We start from the raw sequence: 27,836 nt of genomic DNA on the forward strand, positions 1-27,836 counted from the left end.
CAACCTGGATGGCTTGAAGAGGAGTTTGGATAACTTCATGGAGGAGAGGTCTACCAATGGCTCCAAGTCAGAGGGCTATAGGCCACCTCCAGCCTCAAAGGCAGGACAGTTGCAGGGGAGTAACAGTAGGAGAGAGGGCATGCCCTCAACAGGCATCTGGTGGGCCACTGTGCAAAACAGGATGTTGGGCTAGATGGGCCTTGGGCCTGATCCAGCAGGGCTGTTCGTATGTTCTAACCTTACATTGTACAGGGGTGATCACACACCAGCCCTATGTAACTACTATGGATCTCATTAATGCCAGTTACAAAGAGCTGTACTGATTGCAATGCCATCAACCCTCCCCCTCCCCCCACCCTTTAGTCATCTGGACCAAGAGGTGTGGTCTCTTTACATGTCATATTTCGGATTACACTGGCACAAAGTTTACAAAAGAGGAGATCTAAGGTCTCGGACTTGTCTGCAGAGGAGTGGCCTGCTGGACTCAATGGAGGTGCACTGAGAGTACTGTTACTGTATGGAGTTTCATTGCTTTCAGCTAAACAGCAGGTTTTTTGTGGGCATTTTGAAAAGTGCAAGGTCAGGTGAATACAGCAGTTATACCAAATGGATGGGGTAGGACTGCTAGTTTTAATACATCACTTTAACATACAGGTTGGTCACCTTATATTGAGCACTGCACAATTTGACAGCTTGTTAGGCTGGGGGAGCAGCTTGCCTAGGGAGCAAAAGGCTGTTGGTTCGAATCCCCACCAGTGTGCTTCCCAAAGCGTGCCTAGTAAATATATATTTGTAGTTGCCTATATCAGGCAGCAGTAATATAGGAAGGTGCTGGAGGCGGATGCTCACTTCCGTGACAATGGCAAAGGCATCATCTCATACGTTCTGGGAGGAAGGCAACGGTAAAACACTCCTGTATTCTACCAAGAAAACCTCGTGGCTCTGTGGTTCCCAGGAGTCGGCACCGACTCAATGGCACAATCTTTCCTTCCTTTAGGTCAGAAGTGAAGTTGGTGAACTAGAAACCTTTGATATGCTGATGAGGTGTGTGCTGTAAAAGGGAGTGAAAGTGTTGCCCTGGCTTGCAATTTTCAGTGTTCTGCCTGGAAGCAAAGCACAATCCTTTGAAGCAAGTCTGAAAATTTCAAAGGCATCAAGGGGCTATCCTAGACAGTGGCTATTCTGCCACTAGGAAAAGGCAAGGCAACCTTTCCTCAGAAGTTGTGCAGAAGAGTTCCTGTGTGATAAAGCATGGTTGCCCTGCACTGTGTGTGTACAACAAGAACATGTTACACATTGACATTAAACGATGCCACAATGGCCCTCCTCTCCCACACCCTACGGGAACTGAACTGTAAGGAAACAATTCACCCTTCTACACAACATATAAGGCAACTGTCGTCTACCGCACATAATAGAAAGTAATACATTTGAACTTGTAAATATGAGTAATTTATTGACATACTATGAGGAAGAAACAAAATTGACACCATACAAAATAACTTTATAAAATATCATTCACATATTTTGTCAAGATTTACAGCATTCTCAGCTTGTTACATGTCATGGTATGGAGGTAAAAAAACCTAGGCTAGTTCTTTTGTATTAGTTTATAATATATACACACAATACACAAACCAAGACAAAAAGTAAAAGGTTAGTTTGCCATGAGTTTATTGCAGAAATAGTGCAAAGTATTTTACCTAGCAAGCTGTAAAACAAAACATGGAAAGAGGAACTACCTAAGCTTAAAACAGGACAATAAATGTTGAGTTTCACAGTCTTCTGAAGCTTCCTTCAAGCATTTACCTCCCACCCCCTTCCACCACACACCTGAAACAATTACCTCTCCATCCATATTATAGAGTATTAGGGAATTACCACTACCAATTTAGTTCATTAGATCTAATGTATCCAAGCAACAGACATATGTTGCTTGAAATCACCTGGACAGAAACTCAGTTTCTTCATCCTTGGGGTCGGGGGGTGGTGTACAATGTGGCTCAGCCTCCCAGTTAGGCTACCCTAACTATTATCTGTTAGCTTATTCCTTGGTCAATATAGCAATGTTACAGGTCCAAGTATGTTTTGTTTTCCCCAACTCTGCTGTCTCAGCCATGACAAGCAAGCATACAAACAAACCAAAAGGAAACATATATTGTCTGTTTTACAACCTTAGTATCCTTTTTCTCAAAATCTACTTTGTAAAAACAGTCACTACATCCTCTAGTGTACAATGCAGGGCAGACCTGATATCAACTACTTAATACCAGTAAAGGATAAGAATATCTAACCAAGCAAAGATAAACCAACTCTCTAAAATTCTTCGGAGGTCCAACAAGTACAAATTAAAAGCCAGGTAGCTAGTAACAATAATAAAACTAATGAAAGCCAAACAAAATGCTCTATGAAATTAAAAGGAACAAAATGCAGCATATTCAGGCTCTTGTTTCAATCTTGAGGTACCTGTAAGTCTTCTTACCTTCTGCCCAAAGTACTATGGTACATTAAAAACATTTAAAATTTCTGACCATAAGCCAATTTACAGGACATTATTACTGAGAAAGTGCAACAATGCTGATCATTTCTATGCAGCATATTAAAAGGATGGTTACTCTTTTATAAAATATAACTTTACTTATACACCCGCCGGGGCATTTTTGTAATTTTTTTTCCTGTTGATTGAGTCTCTCTGCAGCAAAATTCCTTTAGGGTATAGCTTAAATCCTGCCACTTAGGAATGTTGATGCTCCCCCCGCTTTTTTTTTTTTCCTTTTCTTTTCAATATTAAAACTAAGTATTATACAGAAAATGATTCCCATGCTGTATTGGTTACTGTTTATAAAGTCTTTTTTTTTTTTCAGTTTTCAAAAACAATAGTATATTACAACTCGGTCTCCAAAAAAAAGTAAAAAAAGTTGGTTATAGAAAAGGGGTATTCAAACTTTTATATAAAAGCATGCAGAAAGTTACTTTGACATTTTATTCCCTCACCTGACATATGCACACACCACTTCCACTTTTATTATATACATGTATATATATGTACAGCCACAAATGCTTGGGTATTAGTAGCTACATATACACATACACACACGCACACACTTTCACCCTATTCCAGCAACACAGACACCCTGAGCTCCCTCAAAGAAGTCCCCTGCCCTCAAGGACTTCCCTATGTAAATGAAGGACACAGATCTGTGAGCGCAGATTTGCATCCTTCATTGAAACTAAATCGGTCAGCCCACATGAGAGCTCTGTTTGCAGGTTGGAGCAGATTTCATTCCCAGGCTTTAAAAACCGGCAAGGCCCATCCCTGTAGGCAAACTGGTAAGGCCCATCCTCAGAAGCAAACAGATTGAGATGCTCAAAAGGACGGCCACATGGCCATACAGATATATGCATAGAAGTGTTTGGGATCTAGTTAAGAAGTATCATTGTTTTGTCTTGACTTAAAAAACCTCTCTGCATTACAAGCATTCTGTATATTTTATAATTTAATTCACAAAAAAATACACTATTTTTTTTTAAAAACCTGACAGTTTCCCGTTTTGATGTTAAAAAGGATTTATTTCTAGCATAGGAGTAGGACTTGATTTTGCTGTGCATTGGGACTCAACAGAAAAGGCACAATAAAGAAGAAAAAACCTCAAATACATCTTTTGCAACACAAAAATTCAAACTTTAGCTCATCTTCAGAAAACAAGTAATCACATAATGTTTGGTCACTTTGGACAATCTCATTGATAAATTTGAATAAATTAGCACCCAACTGCTTAGTCTGAGGTAGATCCAAACTGGAAAGAGAGCTGGGTCCCCACCACTTCATTTGCCCCTCTAATTAATCTTGTAGATAAAAGGATTCAATGTCAGTCATAAGAGGTGAAAAACATAACTATTTGAGCAGTTTTTCAGCATATGTACATGTTTAAAAATCGTCAGTCTCCTCTCTCACACAACTACATTTCCTTTGGAGGAATAAATCGTTACCTATATTAATCCCTTAGCCCTTTAAAAATAATTCAATAAGTTAATCAAATCACTTTTCTCCCCATATCACAATACTGTACTACCTCTGGATCGATAGTGTGACTATATACTGGAGCCAAGTTCATGTAAAAATTGGGATAAGTTAACTAGACTACAGGCAGGTGAAAACAACTGGCTCACACAGATACCAAGAGTTGTGCATAGGAAACACTTCCACTTGCAAATGAAAGGCGAAGACCATTTTCAGCAGGCCCTATTCCTCTGCAGACACCTGCACCTCCCAAAAATATACTGAAGAGCGGATTTTCAGAAAGCACCAAACAGCTACAGAGTGAAGGATGGATTGCCCAAAATCGTCGCCCTTTCCATTCACAAGTGAAAAGGTTCCTCACATGCAAATCTTAGTCTGGATGAAGGCCACTGGTTTCAAGGATAAAACTATTTAATAATAAAATATGTTGTGCCTTCTCATGAAAAGCACTAGTCCTACTCAATATTTTTGCATATTCTGATCTTGGACATTTGTTAAGGCTTAGGTTAAAGTATTACCATGTAGGATCAAGCAAGCATGAACTAAAAACCCTTAGACATACACATTGCATCAATGCTAACTCTCCTGCAGAGTTTATTTTATAGATAATTGTCTAAAGTATACAATTCTGTATAGCAAAATGGAAATTAGCACAATGTCAATGGGCAGATATAAGATTGCATTTTTGTCTTCAAGTGCTAACTTCATAGTTCCGCAGAGACTTTATAATCTGAAAGCCTGAAACCTTGCAACACAGAGGCAGCAAATGAGTGTAAACTAGTTATATTAATTAAAACTTAGTACCATTTGAAATAAGGCCCTTCACTCTCCTCTCATTCCATTTTTGAAAAATGACTATCATATTTTGTTTCCAACCCCCATTTTTTTCTCTCTTGATATTTACAGGGCACACAATTTCGGCCCTCCTGCAGATGTTGGCCTACAACTCCCATCAGCCCTGACTAGTGACCACTGTGGCTAGGGATTATGGGAGTTGTAGTCCAAAAACAACAACTGGAGGGCCAAAGTTGTGCAGCCTTGCTACATACACAGAAGTTTCCAGATAACCAACTTGCCCTTAAAAAAAAAAGTCGGACGGGGGTGGGGGGCTTACAATAACTGCTTAAAACTCAGTTATGGGTTAAGAAGCTCCCAGGAGATGTCAGTTAAATCTGAAGTATACCAAAGTTCAAGATCAGATTACTACATACATTCTGGTCCTTCCTCCTCCACTGTATTTATACAAAACCCTTCTACTACGTTTCCCTGTTATGGATAAATAGCTGAGGATCACAAGGGTCAGCATTGTCCACATGCTTTGTGAACTTAAAACCGGAAACTGCTGGAATTTCAGGCCAATTTTACATTTTATACTATGGCAAACTAAGATTTGTCACCTAAGGGACACTTGACAAGGAGGTGTGGCCTTTGATGGATTTGCTTGTATAAGAGGTGTATATTCAAAGTTTACATTTTGCAGGGTACATCTAAAAAAATGTATGAAGTGGAACTTAAGAGTTCATAGAGAAAGGCTTTTCCAATGCACAAAGGGGAAAGAGAAAGTCAGGATTAACACACACCCTGAGGAAGGTATGATGTTATCAGCTGTTTGTACAATTAATTCAGAGATGGAGAAAAATTAGCCCTGTATACTAGTGTCTCCCCACATAAATCTAAAAGGTGTCCACAGTTTTGCTCACTTGTCATAATCAGAGGCAAGGGCGTGTTTGTTTCCTTTTTTGAAGAAGGGCAACAAGCCCAATTTCTTTCCTTGGCACAATCTTGATTGATTCACATGGGAGTAAGATCAGAACTACTTGCGGGCATTATTCCTGCTTTGTTCCACATTTATTCTTGGATGTACAAAAATTTCTACAAGGAAAACTACATGAATTTGGGGACATTCCAGAGATTGCCTTAGGTATGTGTGCCTTTGGTCAAGGAATAAACTTGGTCAAGGAATAAACAAAATAACCATTGAACTATATCTGCTCTTTATAGGGTTTTGACAGAGAAAAGATGCAAGGAAATTTAGCCCTTTGAGTTATAAAGTAGTATTTAATATAGGGTTTCCTTCTAAGTTTGGTTGTCATCCATACAAATTTCAGATTTTCTATAACCCATCATTATCACTTGTGATATACTCTTAATTTAAGAGGCTTACTAGACCTTGGCATTGTAAAAAAAGTCATGGGAAATCTTAATCGGTAGTTGAAATTAAGGGACAAGTAAAATCAATGCCTGACACTCAATCAGCAGCAACCTATTTTTCCAAGTTTAAAAACTCCCTGCAAACTAGAGCCAGTGCATAAGTAAAATGGCTTCCCTTAAAACCATGTGTGGGGGGGAGGGGGACTGGAGCCAGGGTCTTCTGTTCAAAGTCAAAGCTCTTCAGTATGATCAAAGTAGTTCTCTGTACCTCAGCCAATCTTTGAAGAACACATCTGACTGGCATCTGCATACTTTCCTAGTGTCCATGAGTGCCACTGTTCCTGCCCCCCTCTCCTCACTGCCAAACACCAAGGTGGGTGGAAATTGTAGACAGACCTATTTGCACACCATCAGCAAACATGTCTAATCTTGGTAAATAAATGTCACAAACATTCTAGAGTACAAGCACTGTTAATAATGTCCTAGACTAAGCCTCAAAATTACTCGCATTAACTATACTATGTCACAGAAAGTGATTTGTTGGTAACAGCCCTATGATATACAAGGTAGAAGATCTTGACGCAATATGGTTACTTATAAATAAGGAAGCATGATGCATTCAGCCAACAAATAATGCAATTATTACAAGACAGTTTTCTACAGTTTGAGATAAAAGCACCTTTAGTTGCACATGCACTCATTTCAAGATTTGAGGTGTGACCAAATGCTTGACCCAGAACACACTTATAATATAAAACATATTTATTTATTTTTGTTGCACATTTAAAGTTTATATAGGCTATTGACTGGTGTTGGGGAAAATAGCATTTTCACGGTTAAAGTTTCAAGAAAAATTATCTAAATAGCTATCTTAAAAAATATTTAACACACAGTTTCATCTTAATTTGAATCTAAGTTTAAAGCACCTTCATGTTACCTTCAGTTAAATCTCTCTCTCTCTCTCTCTCTCTCTCTCACTCTCTCACTCTCTCTCTTACACACATACACACACACACACACACACACACTCACTCACTCACTCACGCACCTGGATCCAAAGAACTTCCATGTGCCTCCAGAGCTTTACACTTGCAATTTCCAAACAGCAGCGCTCCACTAAAGCTACACTGCAAACTTCTTCTGAAACTGAGGAGTTTCAAAATCAGCATGTGATACGGCATTCATAGGGGAAATAAATTAACAATCCCAGGCCTACGGTAGCTTTTTGAATCTCAGCCACAGCTTCCCCCACCCCTTCCTCACCAGCACACACAATGCTTTAACATGGAAACAATTCCTATTTAGAAACAGCAGTATGAGAAAGAATGCAAATACAGGTAAAGTTGACCATTCCACAGTATCATCATTATCCCTAAAGAAAAATGTGAACATGCCAAATTTGTAAAAGCAACTTGCTTCACTTTTTTGCAAAGTACACAAATAAATTCCTATGAATTATATCCAGACTTGCTCTTTTTGAACAAAGGCATGTCAAAAGAGTCTGTATGGCACTCAACTTCTCAAACCTGAAGTCAATAGGTCTTAGCAGTTCAGGTCTTATGTGAAATTTGGCTGCTTTCAGCAATGTTAATAGCATTTTAGGAAAATAAATGTCCTAATCGCTTTCAAAGAACATTGGGGGTAACCTTTAACTATCTGCTAACTGAAGGCTCTTTAAGGGGACCAATGGTCCCTCACAACTGGGTTGTGCACATGCACAAAAAACTCCGTGGAAGAATCGCAAGCTCCTCTTTGGCACTCTTAGTCCCGCCGTCTCACACATGGACGTGTCATTATTTTAGGCGGGAGAGCGCCTATTTCCCTCAGTTATTTCCTTTTGCTATTGCTAACTGACCAAGCCATTACATTCACTTTTTAATATTTTATGCAAAAACACAAACAAAGCAAAAAATTAAATGGGATATTATATAGTTCTTGCCACACCAAAGAAGCAGATCACACCACCAGGATTAGTATGATAAAGTGACTGATACCAAGTAAGGGATGGAAGAACTACAGTTGTGTTGGAACATCCTATACACATCAGAGGTTGCGGTTCTCTGCCATTAATTTCTATTGGCAGAACTCACAAACGGCATTTATTGTGACCATGTCAAAAACAGCAGGGATGAGCTGCATGGCAGAGTTATGGGCAGCTGATTACACTATAGCATGACACATGGTAGTAGGGGATGGGGGAGGGAATTATTTATTTTGCTATCAAAGTGCATTTTGGAGAAGGACAGAGAAGAAACTATGGAGGCGGACAAACTTCCTCAAAATATATACAGCAAAACAAGCAAACTCTGCCCTTCAGGGATTTGAAAACTACACATAAATGGAGGAAATGCAGAAACTAATATGTGCATATAGCTCATCTCTTAATACTGTAAAATGGGCCATTATCTCTAGAAATACAAGAACGAATAGAGGTAATTTCTCTCTAGACAGACACTAACACTATGTACAGGATTAATCCAAAACCTACAGCAGATGCAAACAAAATTACAGTAAAAAGAAGGTTAAAAGAATCAGTGCAATTACAGCCTGCTTGAGTTTTTGCTAGTAATGATTGCCTAGATACCTTCAGAAGCAAGTTGTTAACAACAAAATACAAATGTAGAGGGAAATATTCAGCACAGACTCAGCCACAAAGCACCAATGCCATTTGAATTCTAAAAAGCCACAACTGAAAAGAAAAGGTGCTTTTGGAGAAAAGCACTCAAATTTTTTAAATGCAATTTAATCTATAGCTACTGATAACTAGAGACAATTTATTTACATTCGTCTCCTTATATGTCAAAACTTTATGGCTATTAGTAATGTTCTCTGGGTTGTACCACATGTGGCAATATTTCTATCTACAATCCTCAAAGCAAAATGCCCCTAATATTCTAGCCTAATATTCAGGCACCTTCTTCCTCCCTAAATTGCTAAGTAGAGATGGAAAGACTTAATATGTTCTTCAAGAAATGGGTGACTATCTCTCAAAATTGCAGGGGCAGGAAGAGGGAGAGACTATGAAGCAGCACAGAAATTCAAATTTAAATTGTCAAACAGAAAGAGCATTGACTTCAAGGGAAAACGTTTGGTGCTAGTATAATGGGCTTGCAAATCACTGGATCAAAGCATTTCCAGTCATTTTTTTCCTTCTTTGTTCCCAGTTTTGATTTTTAAATTAATCTCTGCTACTAGTCTGAGGGCTCTAGGCCACCACCAGTCTCAGAGGCAATATGCCTCTGAATACCAGTTGCAAGGGGAGCAACATCAGGAGAGAGGGCATGCCCTCACCTCATGCCTTTGGGCTTCCCAGAGATATCAAGTGGGCAACTTTTCCATCCTATATTTTAGCAAAATATGTCAATCTTATGTCTGACATCCTATGATGAGAAGAATCAATACACACACACACACCTACTTCCAAGAACTTGGCACTAATCAAGATTCTTCCACAACTCGGGCATGCTTGCATGCCTTCCTTAGCATTATGAGTTAACATAATTTTAGATGCCTAACTGAAACACAGGAGCTGTTCTCCAGCACGTTATGGATGTGAGAGTAGAGCAACAGAGAAAATACCTATATGGTGAGATTTCCTCTTTCCCCTGTGCAAATTAGTTACAGAATATATCCTTGCAATTTGGACCCCACCACAGAAACATTCATTGGCAACTTTTTGGAACCAAAGTAAAAAGTTATTCCAGTGATCTAAGCATTGTTATAAAAATATTCAGGAACAGGGCATTGCATAGCCCAAACCAAGTCAGCACTATAACAGAAATGAAACTGGCTGTCTCAGTTACGTCTGTGCTTAAGATCCAAGGCCCAAGACATTATTTAACTTGGATACGGACTTCAAAGAGAGCAGGGGAGGAGATTCAGCCGAATCCCTGACCAGCACAATACAGCCTCTCAGCAAGGGGTAGCAGAGACCTCCCCGTTATTTCCCCAGAAGTCATCAATGGTCACTGCATCAAGAACGTGTAGTTTAAAAAGGCACAAGAGACCAATCATCATCAATTTTGCTTTACAAAATAAAAAATGGCTTCAGTTATCATTGCTGGTTTATTGGATTACTGTTAGAACAGCACCATTCCTATTGGCTGCTGAACTCTTCTTGTACATCTCAACACTGTTAAAATTTTAGAACTTAAACAAGAAACTCAAAAAGGAACAGCTGGCATACAGGAATCTTTGTGTGCCCCTTCTTTCTTTCTCCTAAAACGTCCTCCAGACTTTCTACAATATGAGGCTTCTTACTAGGCAATGTGAAACCAACAACTGTTTTCAACAGAACTGAGAGTCCAGCCACTTGTTATTTCAGATTAAGGAGATGTTGTGTGACGTGTTAAGCACCAAGTAGAACAGCCGAGGCAGTGGCATAAAGAAGCATCCAGCACAGTCTAATTCTTGCAGCTGAAGGATGGGGGGGAGGGGGAGAGAGAATGGGATTGCAGCAACTGAAACCAATGCAATTCTGCAACAGACGTTTGGCTACAATTGAACACCAAAGGCCGATGTTTGCCAATTATGACCAACAATTTTGTTTTTAAAGACCTTGATTGTGAAAATGTATACTGCTTCATTCATCACTATGCGGGTGATTTTAAGATCCAGGTTCCTCTACTAGAGGAAGAGAAACAATTTATTTTAAAGTCCAATTATTAACAAAAGCTACATTTTGACATGATTTTAAGGATAAATGCCTCCTCGTGCACACGTAATCCTGGACTCCACCTCACATTTTGTAAACTATTCTGCTTTGTTTTCATGGAGGATATTTTGGATAAAATTATATGAAATCATTCACCTGAGATATTGCTGTGCTTACAAGAGCCGCTGTAGTAAACAGCTACTGAGAAAAGGTGTATTCTTTGTTTCAACTGAGTTTTGGTTTATGCATATATTATAAAAAGCAGTTCCTGTGCATATTCAGAGTGCCCTACTTTATCAAAGTGCATTGTCAGTTGTTAAAAAAAGTTTTATAACCACCCCACAAGATGAAATATGGTAGATACTAGTTTGCCACTATTTTAAGAATACAGTATACAGGATTTTTTTTGGGGGGGGGGTTACATTTCTGTCCCAACTAACCTTCACAAAACCATCATATTTCTACTGCACAGAAAGGTACACACAAACACACAGATGCAAATGCCAGTGACAAGACAACATTAATTCTTTGGAGAAAGGTCTACACAAGCCCTCAACAACTGCATTTGGGGGATGTCAATTCAGTGATCGGGTTGAGACCTGACACAATGAAATAATTGTGGTTGGAAACTGGAAATTAACACCTAGGGTTAACAGGTACTATTGTAGATCATTGCTAGTTAACAGCAGCCATGGGAGATGGCTCCATGATGTCACCAGGCCACACAGTTTTGGATATGAAGATTCTACCATCCTAGCCTCTCTTTTTCTGCTTGATACATTTTAAAGCAAGAAAATAATGAATGGATGACATTTTAGAAATGCCTGACTAGGACAAACAGCTAATCAGGACAAAATTTCAGAAACACATTTGCTTCTAAAAGATTAGCTTGTTCACTGACTGAATGGTGGTCAAAGTTGAACATGACTTCACATTTCAACATCTCTCCTAATACTAGTTGGAAAGTGCAACAAATTCATGAAGAAGACACAGCAATATGCTTTCCGCAGCAGAATGACAGAGACCCTGGTTGGATCCTATTTCTCTTACACCTATTAAGCTGCTTGAAAAGCAGTTTACAGTTGTTGTTTTAAGAAAAACAACACATACACCGCCTTTCTAGCAACAAAAATACACAACAAACTCAAAAGCCTGTTCCAGCCACATCTGTTTGGCAACATGAAGCACTGCATACTAGGTGCAGACTTTAACTGGTGCACAGCAGACAGTAGATCCCTACAATGTTATAGGCAGCGAAAAATAAGCACCTATTTGCTCAGACATCAACAATCAGTACCATGACAAATCTAGCACAGCCTAACCCCATTCTCCCTACTTCTCAGAATAGAGGGCTGGGAGCTATGATCTTGTAACAGTAAGTAGCTGGGCTGCTGTTCAGGAGAGATAAAATTAATTCTAATTAATCCTAGGAATTTTTTAAAAAAACATTTAAAATTATACTTGACTTTATTAGTTTTTGTTTTTGACATTGGGATTTGGAGGAAAACTTCCTGGACTTTCTTCTGCGGTATATTTATTAGTAGTGTTCCTGTCATCATCATTAGTGCAATGGGTATTTGTGAATAATTATTTATATGAACTCTGTGCAAACGTACAGAAGTTTTTCTTTTTAGTTAGTTTCCAACAGAATTAATGCTTCCCCAGAGAGGATGGCGCCCTCTCCTGCCCACATTTCTATTCACTTTATGCATAAAATAACCTCCCTCCTCAAGTAAGTATCAGATCTCTTTTTGTTCCACTTCTATGTCTCAGATTATCAAACAGATAGATCATGTTTTGTGCCTGAATGAATCAAGAAATGTTTGTGTTTGTCCATGCCTGAACTACAGAAGTGTTAGATCTACTGTGTTGTACAAATTCTTCAAAGTCCTTCCAGGTACAGGCTAAATGATATATATCATGTAAATCTATCAACTCTGTCACTTTTAAGTCAATTGCATATTCCTGCTTTGAAAGGTGCAATTCACCAAGCACTGCTACACTGCATCCTTTCTATTCATCTCAAGAAAATATGAGGTCTCCCAAACAAACTCTCTTGAAAGGAAAAGATAATTTTTGAAAGCAATGTTTGGTGAACTGCACCCTAAATCATTAGTGTCCCCATGATAAATCCATTTCTAAAATCCAAAGCATCCTTGATATGTTAACAGAAATATGTTGAGCACTCCTTAGTAAATAAAAATAAATAGCATCTAATCTATCATGTTAATACTGTGAAACATATATAAATTTTACATTAATTCAAACATAACAGTGAAATAGATTGTACTGTATCTCCACAGACCCGTATTCTTTAGAAAAACTTTGGAAAATTAAGTGTCACAGTCCTACAGGACAAACTCCATGATTAATAATCAAAATTGATTTTTTGTAATAATATATTTTTTAAAAACCACTATTTTTTAATGGCACACTTTGCTAATCTTCCAATGGACCTAATAAAAAGTAATAGATAAGCTCCTTTTTCTTCCTGAAATAATTCCATAATTCATTCTATGAAAATGTTAGATAGCTCAATGAAAGACATTCAAGAACAAACTTCAGAAAATACTTTTGCCCTTAGATCCACACAGACTGTTCACTGAAAAAAGACAGCCAAGAACATACCAGATTTCTCTGCTTTTGCGTAGCAATCATTAACACCCCTCCCCCAAGTGAATGCATCCAGAATGATCAAGGTTTTAAATGGCACCCAAAGTAGCACTTTGCTTTCTTTTCAGGAATAAAAGCAAATTGATAGCTTTCCCATACCATTAAACTTGATCTTAATTGGGTTTCCAGATTAGTTACAAATAAGTATATATGGAAAATAGCATAATTGAGTGAAAAGTTTTGTGTTTAGCCCTGAGATCACAGCTCTTGATTTAATTATAAAATGTGGGGTTTGATTTTTTTTTTCCTTTTCTCCTGACAAGCAGCTTTTGATTTTGGCAAATCCACACTTCTAATAGCTGTGTGATTTTGTACAGGTCTGCAGTTCACAATCAAGTCTGAAATTCTAGACGGAAGGCTTCCTTGCAAATGGAAATAAAATAAAAACCTAATAATATAAAGATGCATCACTCGTTGGCTGTCGCTGTAGCTTGGGCAACTGTTGGTCTAAGTGCAGCTGGTCTCCTGTGAATCCAACTCTGAGCTGAGTTACTTAAATCATGGCAACATGTCAAGCAAAGTACATGGTGCGTAAGGTGTCCTGATGAACCTGAACAGCTTTTGCAAGTGCTTGATGATCTCTGCCATTGCTCTGACCAGATGTATGGCTCCCTTCGGCACTAGAAGATGTAAGACAGGGGAAGATAGAGAAGAAGGGAAAACTTCATTTAAGCCATCTACTTTTGACGTAAGTTTTCATAGAAGGCAGTTCTATTGTAGAATGGTAGGAAATAGTAATATATAAAATGAATATATTCTTATTGCTAATTGTTCCAATTAACCCACACCATATAAATTCAAAACAGACTAGATGTTTTGTCCAAAACACAAGGCCTATTCTTCACATGAAGTTAGAAGTGCGCCAGAGACAGAGAAGCAAAAGCCTACGAATTCCCACCTTATTTATTTATTTAACATATTTGTATACTGCCCAAAACACAAGTCTCTGGGCGGTTTAAAATAAAAACAACAAGTAAAAAGGTTGAAACATTATGACAATTTAAAACTTAAAACATTAAAACTATTAAAAACCATCAAACTATTAAAACAGTATCTAATTAAAAGCCTGGGTGAACAAATGTGTCTTCACAGCCTTTTTAAAAAGTTGTAAGAGATGGTGAGGCTCTTATTTCAGCAGGGAGCACGTTTCAAAGCCTCAGGGCAACAATGGAGAAGGCCCACCCCTCGTCAATCAGACAAGCCAGTAGCAACTGCAGACGAACCTCTCCTGATGATCTCAATGAGCAGTGTGGTTCATAGCAAAGAAGACTTTCCTCTTAAATTCTACCTTACATTAGAAGAAATAGGGCAGCATGCTGGTTTTCCCTACAGTCTACTGTGCAGCTACACAGTTATGAGAATACCCTGTATTATAATCCCTTTATATTGGACTTCCAGATTAGCAAGGCATTCCTCTCAATGCACAGGGATCAATCCAAGAGCCCTGTCAGTAATACTACCCTTGTTCCCAAGTGAGGGGCCATATTGTTTCTGCTACCCACACACACTGGCTGATATGCGCAGCAGTACATCAGCTTAGACGGCGCTACAGGTCTGCAAGGAAAGCTGCACAACCCTCAAACAGATTTATGCAAGTGGGAAGGGCTATTGCGGGGAGGAGAGAGAAGTAAAACTTGCTCTCCACTCATCTCAAGAGTTGCTCCCCACTCTATGCCCACTCAGCTGTGCAATGGGCCATAGCCACGACGACGTTTGAAGCCCCTTGCAGACCCACAGCCCTTCTTAAGCTGCACATCATGTTGGCCAATAATGTTGTTGGCATCTTAAACCAAAATTTTAATTCCTTTTCCTTGGGGTGAGCTACAGGTAGTTCTTCTACAACAAAGAACCATTACTCTAGTAATCTGGTCAGCTCCACTATGTTAAAACAAAATGGCAGCAGAGCAAGAATATGTACCATATGAACTGCAGAACCATAACAATAACAAGACCTTCATTTCAAAAGAACTCAGAATGGCTACATGTCCAAACACAAAATCCTTTAACAGGAAAAAAAACAAAACAGGTTGTTTACCTGTAACTCTTGATCTGGAAGTGATCCATTGCAGTCATAAGGAATGGAGTTCTGCACCTGCACAGGGACCTCGCGGGCTGACTGAGTAGCTCCTCATGACACCCCGCCTGCACATGCTGTGCTGAGTTAGTTAAGAGTGGCAGTTGGAGTGTCTCTCCTTCAGTTTCTCGCAGACCGCCCATGGTGACGATCCACAAGTTCAACTGCAATGTCCTTCTCTGCTTTCTTGCACTGCAGCGGGGATGGTTCGGGAGGGGCTTGTGACTACAACAGATCACTTCCAGATCAAGAATGACAGGTAAGCAACCTGTTTATCTGGATAGTGATCCGTTGTAATCATAAGGAATGGGTGATTAGCTAGCTTCCCCTCCTGGAGGTGGGTGCAGTAGATCCCAAGCTTATGCTAACACCCTTTTTAGTACGTCTCTCCCGAAATTTGCCTCCTGTGCCATTCTCAAGTCTATTGCATAATGTTTGATGAACGGCTGTTGAGAGGACCATGTGGCTGCCATGCAGATATCCGACATCCTGATGCCAGATAGGTGGGCAGCTGATGTTGCATATGCCCTAGTTGAATGCACACGCAGAGTCTTGGGAGGTGCGACCCCCTGACATTTATACGCTAGGAAAATCAGCTCCAATGTGCCAGGCGCTGGCGAGAAGTCGGGCAGCCCTTGCATTTGCCATTGTACCCCACAAACAGCTTCCTGGATTTCCTAAATTCATGGGTTCTGTAGGTAAAACAGAAGGACCCTTCTCACATCTAATGAGTGAAGTGCTATCTCCAAGGGCGTTTTGGCCTCTTGGGAGAAGGTGGGCAGGATTATCTTCTGATCCAAATGGAAGTCAGTTATTATCTTAGTACGGAAGCACGGATCTAGCCGCATGACTACTTTGTGGAGACAGAACTGGGTATAAGGCTTATCCACCTGGAGAGCCGTTAACTCACTCACACATCTTGCTGACGTGATTGCCACCAGGAAAGCAGTTTTCAGTGTGAGTAGTCTAATGGGCACTGTCGTCAACGGCTCAAAGGGATGCTCTGTTATAGCCGACAACACCAAAGACAAGTTCCATTGTTCTATCGGCCTCCGCACTGGCAGATACAAATTATTTAGCCCTTTCATGAAGCGTATGCAATCAGGATGGGAAAACACAGTCGTTCCATCCCAACCCTTGCGCCTTGCCAAAATGGCTGCCAAATGCACTTCAATTGACACATTAGCCAAGCGTCTCAATTTCAGGGAGGATAGGTATAGTAGCACTTGTTGTGGAGTGGCACGTAAGGGTTTGAACCCCTTGTCCTTCATATACGTCATAAAGCGCTTCCATTTGCTTGCGTAATTCTGCCGTGTTATCAGTCACCTACTGTTCAGCAGGACGTCCCTCATAACCTGATCCACCATGCTGTCATTCATAGGGTCTGGACCTCAGGATGTAGAACTCTTTCTTCCTCCCTTTTAAGAGGTCTGGTGCCTGTGGGAATTTGTGGAAGTTCCTCTTTGACAATTGCAGTAGAGGAGCATACCACGGCTGGTGCGGCCACCACAGTGTCAGCAGAATGCAGGTTGCTCTGTCCCTTATAATTTGCGCCAGTGCCCATCCTATTATCGGCAACAGCGGAAACAGATATAGAAGTCCCACACACCAAGTGTGTTGGAACGCATCCCCCAGGGACCCCTACCCGATGCCCGCACAAAAGCAGTAGTTGGCACACTTTCTGTTGGCATGGCTTTATCTCCCACTCGTGCCTCTGGTTGTAATCAGTGACTCGGCTGAGGTTGTCAGCCAGGTGGTTGTCCACACCCCTAATGTGGAGTGCCATTAGATAGATGGCATGTTGCATGCACCACTCCCAAATCCTTTGGGCAAGAGCGATATGGAAACCGTTCCCCCCCTGCCGATTTATGTAGGCTATTGCCGTTGTATTGTCCAACTTCACTTGTACTACTGTCCCCTGAAGTATCGGTTCGAACGCCTTTAGTGCTAGGAACATCGCCATCCAAATAGTTGATATGTTGCTGGATTTGGGGCTGTGTCCAAGTCCCCTGGATGCAATGGCCTGCACAATGAGCCCCCCAACCTGTCAGTGATGCATCCGTCGTGACCCAACAGTTTGGGACTAAAGGCGCGAATGGAACACCATGAGTCAGATTGTTCCCTTCCATCCACCAGTGGAAGCTCATTAACACTATTTGCAGAATTTCCAAGTGCATGCTCTGGCTGTCCACATTGGGTTTGAAGCTGCGAAGATACCAATGTTGCAATGTGTACATGCGTAGCCGTGTGTACCAGACTGTCATGGAACAGGAGGCCATCAAACCCATCAGCCTCTGAATCTGCACTGCCGGCTGCAGTGGCTTATTCAAAAATTGCTGTGTGAGGGAGTGTATCTGTTTGATGCGTTACTGAGGCAAATACACACGTTTTTTCTCTCAGTCCAAGACTGCACCTATGAAATTCATCTGCTTCATAGGGGTAAGGTTTGATTTTTCCAATTGATATTGATCCCTAGGTCTTTGAGCAAGCAGACCATGTATTGGATCTGTTCGACTAACAGTTCCCTGTTGTGGCCGACAAGGAGCCAATCGTGTAAGTATGGATAGACTATTATTCCTTGTGTCCGCAGGTAGGCCACCACCACTGCCACCACTTGGGTGAATACCCTCGGTGCGGTCGAAAGGAAGAACTGCACATTGGTAGATCTGACCGCCCACCATGAACCTGTAATATTTGTGATGGTTCTCCTGGATGCCCACATGGAAGTAGGCATCCTTCAGATCCAGTGTCGCTGCATATGTTCCCTGGGCCAAGAAAGATAGAACTGCCTGTAGAGTTGTCATTCTGAACTTTCTGGTCATGATGTAATTGAGGCCCCAAAGGTCCATAATTGCTCTGATTCAGTCATCTCTCTTCAGAATCTGGAAGTACCAAGAGTAGTAACCCGAAAGCCTGTTCGCCCACTGCACTGGAACAACTGCTTGCTTTTCCAGTAACACTTTCACTTCCTCTTGGAGTATCATGGCTGTGGTGAATGTTATGCCCCCAAATGGCAGCTTGGCTTTGAACTCTGTTGCATAACCCATTTGTATTATGCATAAGACCCAGCGATCTGATGTTATATTGTGCCATGCTTGGGCATGGCTTGACAGATTGATGGTATTTCCGGCAACTACAGGACCGATGGTAGGGGTCCTGGCATGATTGGCTATTCTGGGTGGTAACGAGCCAATGTTGTGGATGTGGGTGTTGGTCAGTGAAGGCGTGAGCAGTGGATGAACAATCCCGTCAAAAGGCCTGTTTTGCATTGTCCTTATTCTGGCAAGTATTATTCCCTTTCAGGTTTTGGCTAAACTCTTTAGACCAGGGATTCTCAATGTTGGGTCCCCAGATGTTATTGGACTTCAGCTCCCATAATCCCCATCCAAAGGCCACTGGGGCTGGGGATTATGGGAGTTTAAGTCCAATAACAGCTGGGGACCCAACGTTGAGAATCCCTGCTTTAGACCATTGATAGGGCCTGTATTGCCTTCTGAAATCTCTCTTTTCTTGAAACTTATAGGGTCTCTGGTGAGAATAGGAGTGGCCTCTTGATGAACTCTCTGCTGTAGCTGAAGACATCAAAAAGGTACGCGCTGTGAACCTTGACTTCTTTAATGACTCAATCTTCGTATCCGTGTCATCATGGAAAAGGCCTTTTCCATCGAAGGCAAGGCTTTCTACTCTGTCCCTCATATCTTGTAGTAAGGATGTGGAACAGAGCCAGGCATGTTGACGGATGCTCACTGCCATGACCATCGTGCATGATTCCGTTTCAGCCAGATGTTTAAAGGCGCTTAACTGTTGCCTTGTTATCGCTGTGGTCTTTTCATATATTTCATTGAATTTCCACTGGAATTCCTCAGGTGCCATGGATGTTGAATCCTGCAAAAGGGCATCCCATAACAGGTTATTATAGCATGCCATGCATGCCACATAATTAGCAATTCTAATCGTAGCAGTGCTATAGATTTTCCTTCCCATCACATCTATTTTTCGTCCTTCTTTATCTCCAGGTGTCGTATGGCGGCAACCACCCCATGCTGGGCACAGTCTACGACTAACAAATTGGGCACCGGGTGGCGCAACAGGTAAGTATTCTCCTCCTCATGGATTCTATACAAGTTTTCCAACCGTTTAGAAGTGGGAGTTGAAACGTGGAGGACCTCCCATGCTGTCTTGGCAGCTTTACTAATTGCTGGGATCATAGTGAGGGCTACAGGATGGGATGTCTTGGACCTGCCCATCATGTACACTGAATCAACAACATCCGCATCTGCGGATTTGAGATCCATACCTAGAGTCTCTGCGATATCTCTTATAAGGGCTTGATATGCCTTAAATCCCTTGCTTGGAGAAGTTGAAAGCCGAGGGGGCACATCTGATGGAGGATCTGACCTCCGACTGATGTCATCTGAATCCGAAACATCAGATACCTCATCCTCTGCAGAATCATTGTCTGGCAAGGAGGGCTAGATTTCCTCTTCCCGTATCTTAAGCGAGAGGCTGTGCTGGTTGTATCTGGAGAGCAGGGTCCTGAGGCACCACTGCATGGACCACTAAAGGCTCCACATAGTCATTAGGAAGCCTATGGCGATAACCACAGAGGTGAGCTGGCAGAGATGGAGGTAAGCAGACACCATGCCTCTCCAACTGCCCCGTCGATGCTGATGCCACTGAAACTGGCAGCCGTTCTTCAGGAAGCATCGGTACGTGCTGTGCTCTAAACAGTGATATAGTTGGTGTCCTCGGAGGGGGAACGAGCGCATCATCCTCCCGTTCAATGTCGAGTCCTCTGCTCAGGAAACCATGGAAAGTTGACCCCGATGGTGTGCTCAATGCCGAGTCCAAGAGATCCTGCAGAGAAGGCAGCTCCTCCTGACATCGTCTACAAGTCACTGCTGGTCCCTTCGCCAACACCTGGGCCCTCGGTGTTCTCAGAGTCGAAGGCGACTGTATCGGGGTCTGTGCTGGGTACAGCAGATGGTAGGTTCTTGCTGTCAATGCCAACACCTAAACCGGCATCATCCTTGCCATCGAAGCCGGAGCAGTCGCCGTCGAAGCCAGCTGCCTCAGCTGTTTACTCGACGTCAACACAGCAGTTGTCAATGTTGATGTTGTTAAACTCGATATAGCTGTCATCAATGTTAACGCCGATGTCGATGTTGTTAAGCTTGACATAGCTGTCATCAATGTCAATGCCGGCAGCTCCAATGTTGAAGCTGTGAACATGGTTAGGTGCTCTGACGTTGACAGCGGCTGCACCATCTGCATCGAAGCTGATCCGTCTGAGTTGCCCTCAAAAATCTGCACCGAAGCTGGCGAGGGTGTTCGGTGTTTACTGGCTGATGGCATTGTGCCCTCATTGGAATCACTCTCAGTGCTTGCACTCCTTAAGCCTATGCTTCTTCTTAGAGACGTTACATGGCCTTTTGAAAATCCCATCTCTCAACTCGGAGTGAGCAGCTGCCGCAGTTTTAGACTGCTGGTGTGCAGTTCCACGGTCACTCGGGCTGACTGCCGACGTTGACTGAGCCACTGACTTTTTTGCACCCAACAGGGCATCTGGCATCGACGCCAAGCTCGGCCGTGGAGTAGGCAGGCGGAGCGCATCATCGTATAATGCTGCCCAAAGGTGAAGTGCTCAATTCTGCCAGCTTTGTTTAGAAAAAGAGCAACAAAACTTACACACTGATGCTCTTCCCCAAGGCACAGCAAGCACACATCATGGAGGTCTGTGGAAGGCAGCTTAGCCCGGCACTTTACACAGCGTTTGAATGTCTTTTTCACCTCCATTGTTGGGAGAGTATTGATCAGTTCTATTCTTCTAGCCCAGTAGTTAAGCGAAGCAAGTCCATTATCCAAATCCAAAAGTCCAGTTCCTAAATCAGCAAGTAAGTATTGAACAGAGCCAAATCGTTCTCCAAATCAAAGTCCATTGTCCCAATCCAAGGTCAAAAACCAGAGAAAAACTATCCACCGAGGAGCTAACACTAAGAGGTTTGAATGCTTAGGGGGTCAAAGAGAAACTGAAGGAGAGACACCCCAACTGCCACTCTTAATGAACTCAGCAAAGCACGTGCAGGCGGGGCGTCATGAGGAGCTACTCAGTCAGCCCGCGAGCTCCCTGCGCAGGTGCAGAACCCCATTCCTCATTATTACAACGGATCACAATCCAGATCTTCTGAATATTCCATTAAAATTCTTACACATTATAGTTACACTTGAAACCATCAAAAAAATGAGAAGTCCCTCGTTAACAACATTTAACAGCCTAATGAGAAGGCATACAGGCCTGGTGCAGACATAAGCAGAACAATCTCTTACCCAGGGCTAAAAAACCAGGAGAGAGCCATGGGATCATCTGCGCTCCTTCCCCAAAATGAATTTTGCCTTCCTGCATTAACTACAGTTAAATAGCTCTTTAGTGCTGACAAGTGCAAGTTGTCAACTGCAAGTAAAACCAATTAGGACATCCATATACTCAGCTTCAAACCCTGGTTAGACTTAATTGTATTTAATCTGTGTTGCCATATCCTGATTAAGGTGCAAGGGAGGCAATTGCTTTAGAGGGGAGGGCTTGCCTGATCCAGCTCTTTTAAATCTGCAATGTCCCAAAGTGTGAAACAGTACCTTTAATCAATACAATCTCAAGTCAACTTAAAAAACACACATGCACACTCTGCCCATTATAAATCTACCCCAAGGTTACTCACCTGTCATGTTCTTTATCAACCAGATGATACCTGGCTCTGAAGGCAACCAGGTGCGCATAGTATGCTGGTGCGGGGATTGAAACTGAACGAGTGCAGCGTACATATGTATGACACAGTTGGTAGGTGAGGATCTGAAGCTCATCTGAAGAGAAACGATTGTCATCCCAGAGAACATGGTAATGAGAAGGTCTGCTTGTTCCCTAAAAAAACAACAACACACAAATGTACAAATAACACTAATGCATTTTCTCAAGTGTAGAGTTATACTAGCTGCATGCCATCATATCAAGGACTTTTCTTATTCAAGCCCTTTCTCCTAGTTGGGAGAGCCCCACCCCCAGCACACTTGCCATGGCAGCCATTCAGTCTTGCCTTCTTGAGAAGATTAATTAATATTAATATTAATTTAATTAAGCCGCCCAGAGATGCAAGTTTGGGCGGGGTATAAATTATACACACACACACACACAGAGTTTTAACAGTTGACTGGAACTGGGCCTAAGACCTCAAGTGATGGTAACTTGTAAGTTCCTCCATTGTTGCCCATCATGGCCAAAACATCCCCTAATTTTTCTGAAAGCAGGTAGGGGAAGGTGGAAATAAGGCAACTGACAAAGAAAAATCCAATATGGTCCCATCTCAGCAATTTCTATAGCTGCAGATGTACGAATAGTTCTCCAAAACTCCTCATGCAATGGTTAAGGAAGGAAACTAATTCTCCAATTTGGAAAGGCATAAGAAAAAGGGGCCAAGAATTAGAAGAACCCCAATTTTTCATCACACAGCTCAATTTCTTCTCACTGTCTTATGCTGCTGTTGCTTTTCAGAAAGACATGAGACTAATCAGAGTTTACAGACTACACTCCCATGATCTCTTAGCCAAATAATAACGGAGAAAGAGTTTTGATCTGCTCCTGTCTCTAGGAGAACAGCATTTTGGGAGCAAGATTCTTATGAGCCACATGGGACCTGAACCTCTGCTTGACAATTTATAATCTGTGGCTCAATGTATAATTGCTAAGAGATTTCTCTGTTATATTGGTGCTTTTCTGCTTTATATTTCTCTCTGCATATTCACCAAGCAAACAGAATGGATCTGGATCTGGTGTTATATCATGGAGATGAAGAAACTTAAGGAGCTATAAAGCCACAAACAGTGGGGCTGCCCTAACCTTGGGAAAGAGATCATCTGAAGGTGGGCCCAAAATTATATGGTAGGATAGGATCCTGAGACAGGTATCAAGTTCTTCCCTTCAGAAGAACTTCAATGACAGTGGATTTGTGTTAGAGACTTTAGCCCCTACTATCCCATCAGCTCAATTTTATTTGGGAAGAAGGAAGCGCAAGAAGATTTGCCACTTCACTCAAATGATAATTCCCTATGTGTACTTTTAGGAGAGATGTTGTATTTAATTATTCTCCCAATACCACTGTTGGATAACCAGTATCAACTCCAGCCACAAATCCTCACAGGGAGCAGCAGGCTGCATGAATTCTATATGGAAATCTCAGCATGTTCACCAGCAGAACCCATTACTGATGTTGGGTGTGGAGAAGGTACACAACATAGAAATCCACCCCCCAGCTTCCATTCAAAAAGTCTCATATGCCCTGGGCTATTACAAAAGAGCTAATATTGCTACTTCCCCCACTCCCTAGATTTGGATTTTAGAAATAATTCAGAACTGTACAGAATTCAGACTGAAAAATACTCAACTGATTGCTCAGAAAAAAAGATGGTCTCCCCCTGCCCACTCCCTTTTTCTGACTTGTTATCAAATGTGTGCTTACAGGGGATTACTGTTATGAAAACAAGGGCCAAAAAAAAGTCTTCTGTTGAAAAAAAAATATGATGACAACAAAAGTCATGCTGCACCCCATTCTCTCATACACCCCTTACTGTTTCAATGGAATCCTTGCAAGAGTGATTTAAAATGTTTCTTCATATACTTTCTGAAGGATTTATGAACTCTTACAATGCAAAAGGCATTTTTTTCAGATAATTTGAAAGAAATTATATACATGTCTATACCACATACCATAATACGTGAAAAAGTGTACACACAGCTGGGATGCATAAGATATAAAAGAAGCAACACACAATTAAGAATGAATACCTGAATACCAGCATGACTACACAGGTAGAAGTCAAACTCTGAAGGATGGGTGATTTTTGTGTCCACTGTAGTACCTGCTGGAATGTTTCCACTTTTCCCAACCTGTGGAAATAAAATAAGTAGAGACCTATATATTACATGTATCCCCCTTATCTGAAATTGCAAGAAAAGAGCTGTCAAAAGTATAAATTTGCTCAAAAAGTAGTTCCATTTCAGATGTCACAATATAAAATCTTGATTACGTTGGGCAGCATCCAGACTTATGGTGCACTCATGTAAGAACATTTTGCTCATGTAAAGGGGTAATGACAACTTTCACTAATTCCTCTCTTCCCTCTCACCAGGCCATGCACAATAGGTATCTGAGGGGCTCCTGGTCTTCAGGGACATATTTGCAGGGAGCTGGGTGGCTATAAACAACTGCATCTCCACCACTGTCTGAGCGAAATGTTCTTATGCAAAGGAAGCACCAGTCTGCAAGTTGCCCTGTGTTCCTTCTTTTTCAGGCAAGTATCTAGCTGGACCTAAGCTCCCTAGACAATCATTTGTCAACCCTTCTCTAGAAAACGTGGAACATACCCTTTCATTTTTGTCTGTACAGAAGAGTCTGGTATGGTGCCTTTTTTGTACAACAATGAATGTAATCCCAGGCTGGTAGTCCTTTTCTAGCTTAATGCATGCTTCTCTGATTGCCAGTAATTCATGATGGAGAACCTAGACCAAGAGAGGAAATGTTACAAACATACACATAGCAATGCAAAGATACACATTTTTAAAATCTGATTTTAATAGATTCAACACTTGCTTCAGATACTCCCCTGCAGCAAAATAGGTGATCTTAAGTATACAAAAAGACAACATCTACCCTACATTCTTTGCTTAATGAGACTGAATTAGACCGTTGAGTACTTGGAGCAAGATCAACACTGAACTAGAGATCTGTGTAGGTCCAGAAATGCTGGCTAGGCTTGGCAAACACTGGATTTTATTCCAGTGCTGTTAACCAACCACACAGACATTCCATTCTACAGCCTGGATTAGACTCAGTGCCGAAATCAAGAGATAGGGATAGGAAGTGGGCTATGAGATAAAAACTTGTCTTGTCCTTCCCTTCTCACACTACACCCATCCTACTGTGTCACCACCAGCAGCCTAAGTTTTAAAATCAGTATTTCTTGATTTTAACTGCTTTATTCTGTGTTTTTGGTTTTAATGTAAACTGCCCTGAGCCGCTTCAGGAAGAGTGGTACAGTCATCCCTTGCCAACCGCAAGGGTTCCTCCATTCTGGAAAAACTAGCCATTGGCAAATTCGTGGTTGGCGAGCCATTGAAATCGATGGGAATCTGGGGCTAGGGGAATGGTGACCGCAAAAAGACTGAAAAATCAAAGAAAAAATACAAAACATTTGCCCCAAATCACCTGGAATCCCTTAAAATAACCAACAATTAACAAAAGGATTGAGCAAATTGAACCTCTGGGAAATTTTGAAACCCCTCCCCCCCACACACACACACAAATCATTCAAAGGCACTTTTGACACCCACCCCCCAAACCACTCAACATCACTTTAAATTGTGTGGAGTTGGCAGGGTCAGCAAGAGGAATGAGTGGACTGAACCTCTGAATCACCCAAAATTGGGGGAAAACCCTCCAAATCACTAACAAATCTCGCAGAACCATGGATACTCAGGTCATGGTTGGCGAGACCAATCACAATTTCCCAGTCGTGGATACTCAAAACCATGATTGGAAAAACTGTCATTGGTGAAGGATGACTGTATATAAATTGAATGAATGAAGTTGTTAAAAGGAAATCAGGTACAGTCCTAAACTCAGTCAAGGTTTCAGCCCTGAAACCTATTCAGAGAGAGTCTGTGTATGTATATATATATTTTTAAATAGAGAAGCATATACAACTATGGTGACTATACTCAAGAAGCTCTGTAAAGGGCTGATCCTGCAATCATTTGCTGTTTTCATCTGCGAGTACAGTTAATTTCCATGATCCAGGTACTTACAGGATGGGGCTATAGCTCAGTGGCAGAGCACAGTAAGCAGAAGGTACCAGGTTCAATACGTAGGCCCCAGTTAGCCCCTACTAACTGAGCCTGTTCATCGTATTCGTATTCAATCTCTGTCAGCATCTCCAGGTAGGGTTGATAGATGCCTGAAGCCCTGGAGAGATGCTGCCAGTCAGAGCAGTCAATACTGAGCTCGATGGGCCAATGGTCTGACTCTGTAGATGGCAGCTTCCTATGTATTTTTATTCTAACAAATTGGTTTGCCTTTGCTCAGGGTCCCTTGAACAGGCAGCCATTATTTGAGATCTACACTGGTCCCTTCTCTCACTTGCTATTGTCAAACTACTAGGAGAGGGAAGAAAAACGCAGCTACAGACTAGTGTTGCTTTGCTCTTCCACAAAGGTCCTGTGCAAAGCAAGGCAAGACCCTTTACCTTCTATCACTTCACACCAGGCAATGAGGGAAGGGGGAAGCAACACAGGGGAACTTGCACTCCTCCTCCAAATCACAGTACAAAGTGATAGTGCCAGTGTGGTATAGTGGCTAGAGCATTTGGGACTACGACTGGGAAGACCCACGTTCAAATCCCTATGCTGCCATGAAGCTCATCTGGTGACCATGAGCCTGTCACTCTTGCTTAACTTACCTCACAGAGCTGTTTTTGAGGAGAAAGGTGGGGGAACCTTGTGTGCTGCCTCATGCATCTTTACAGGGGGACATAGGAAGCTGGACATAGGAAGCTGCCATATACTGAGTCAGACCATTCATCTATCTAGAAGCACAATGCTTGCAAGAAGCACAAGGAGAGAAGTGAAGGCTGCGGACAACCTTCTCTCGTCCCTGGCCCTGGGCACTTTCAAAGTGCACTTTCTTTGAGGAAAGGTAGATCAGAAATGTAAGCAATAACTAAGATCAATCATAAAGATAACCTATGCCTCTTTTCTGAACACAATTCTATACAGGGAATGCAATATGGTGTAAAACTGAAGAGGAGGTGGGAGAAAGAGAAAAGAACCTGTTGGAACTGCCCCTCAGAAACACCGTCTCTGTAGAAAATAATACGAGTTGGTTTGAATCGGGTGGATTTGTAGAACTGAATCAGCAGCTCCCTGACCATGGCAGCCAAGTCCTGGATGATTTCTTGGCGATGCTGCTGGACTCTCACAGTGGCACAGTATCGATTAGGGTGGGCATCCATGCTACCTACAACCTGTTGCAGGCGGGGGGTGGGGGGGAGAAATGTGTTCGTTAAAAATGTACTTAAGAACTTGGGATCCCAACTGCCTCTTGTAGTGTCACCTCTTGCCACCAGAGGTTTTTCAGCTGCCATAGACCCAAAACTGCCTCTCTCCCAGAAAGGGGACCCTCTACCCCAACCCCACAGAGGAAGTGCTTTCTGTTTGTGCA

General features: G+C 41.8%; 1 protein-coding gene across 4 annotated transcripts in view; it reads right to left on the minus strand.

Moving 5' to 3' along the window:
- Positions 1-1,429: 1,429 nt before the first annotated feature.
- AGO2 (argonaute RISC catalytic component 2) overlaps positions 1,430-27,836 on the minus strand; it is a 91,105-nt gene continuing 64,698 nt past the window's right edge. For all 4 annotated transcript variants that reach the window (XM_053244074.1, XM_053244073.1, XM_053244071.1 and 1 more), the window contains exons 15-19: positions 27,445-27,639; positions 24,986-25,120; positions 24,407-24,508; positions 22,290-22,489; positions 1,430-14,119 (exon numbers count right to left, since the gene is read on the minus strand). In XM_053244074.1, coding sequence (XP_053100049.1) covers positions 14,011-14,119; positions 22,290-22,489; positions 24,407-24,508; positions 24,986-25,120; positions 27,445-27,639 — 741 coding nt within the window. In that variant the 3' untranslated portion in view covers positions 1,430-14,010. The remainder of the gene's footprint in view (positions 14,120-22,289; positions 22,490-24,406; positions 24,509-24,985; positions 25,121-27,444; positions 27,640-27,836) is intronic.

This window comes from Hemicordylus capensis, chromosome 4 (genome assembly GCF_027244095.1).
Source record: "Hemicordylus capensis ecotype Gifberg chromosome 4, rHemCap1.1.pri, whole genome shotgun sequence".
In the NCBI taxonomy this organism is placed as follows: Eukaryota; Metazoa; Chordata; class Lepidosauria; order Squamata; family Cordylidae; genus Hemicordylus; species Hemicordylus capensis.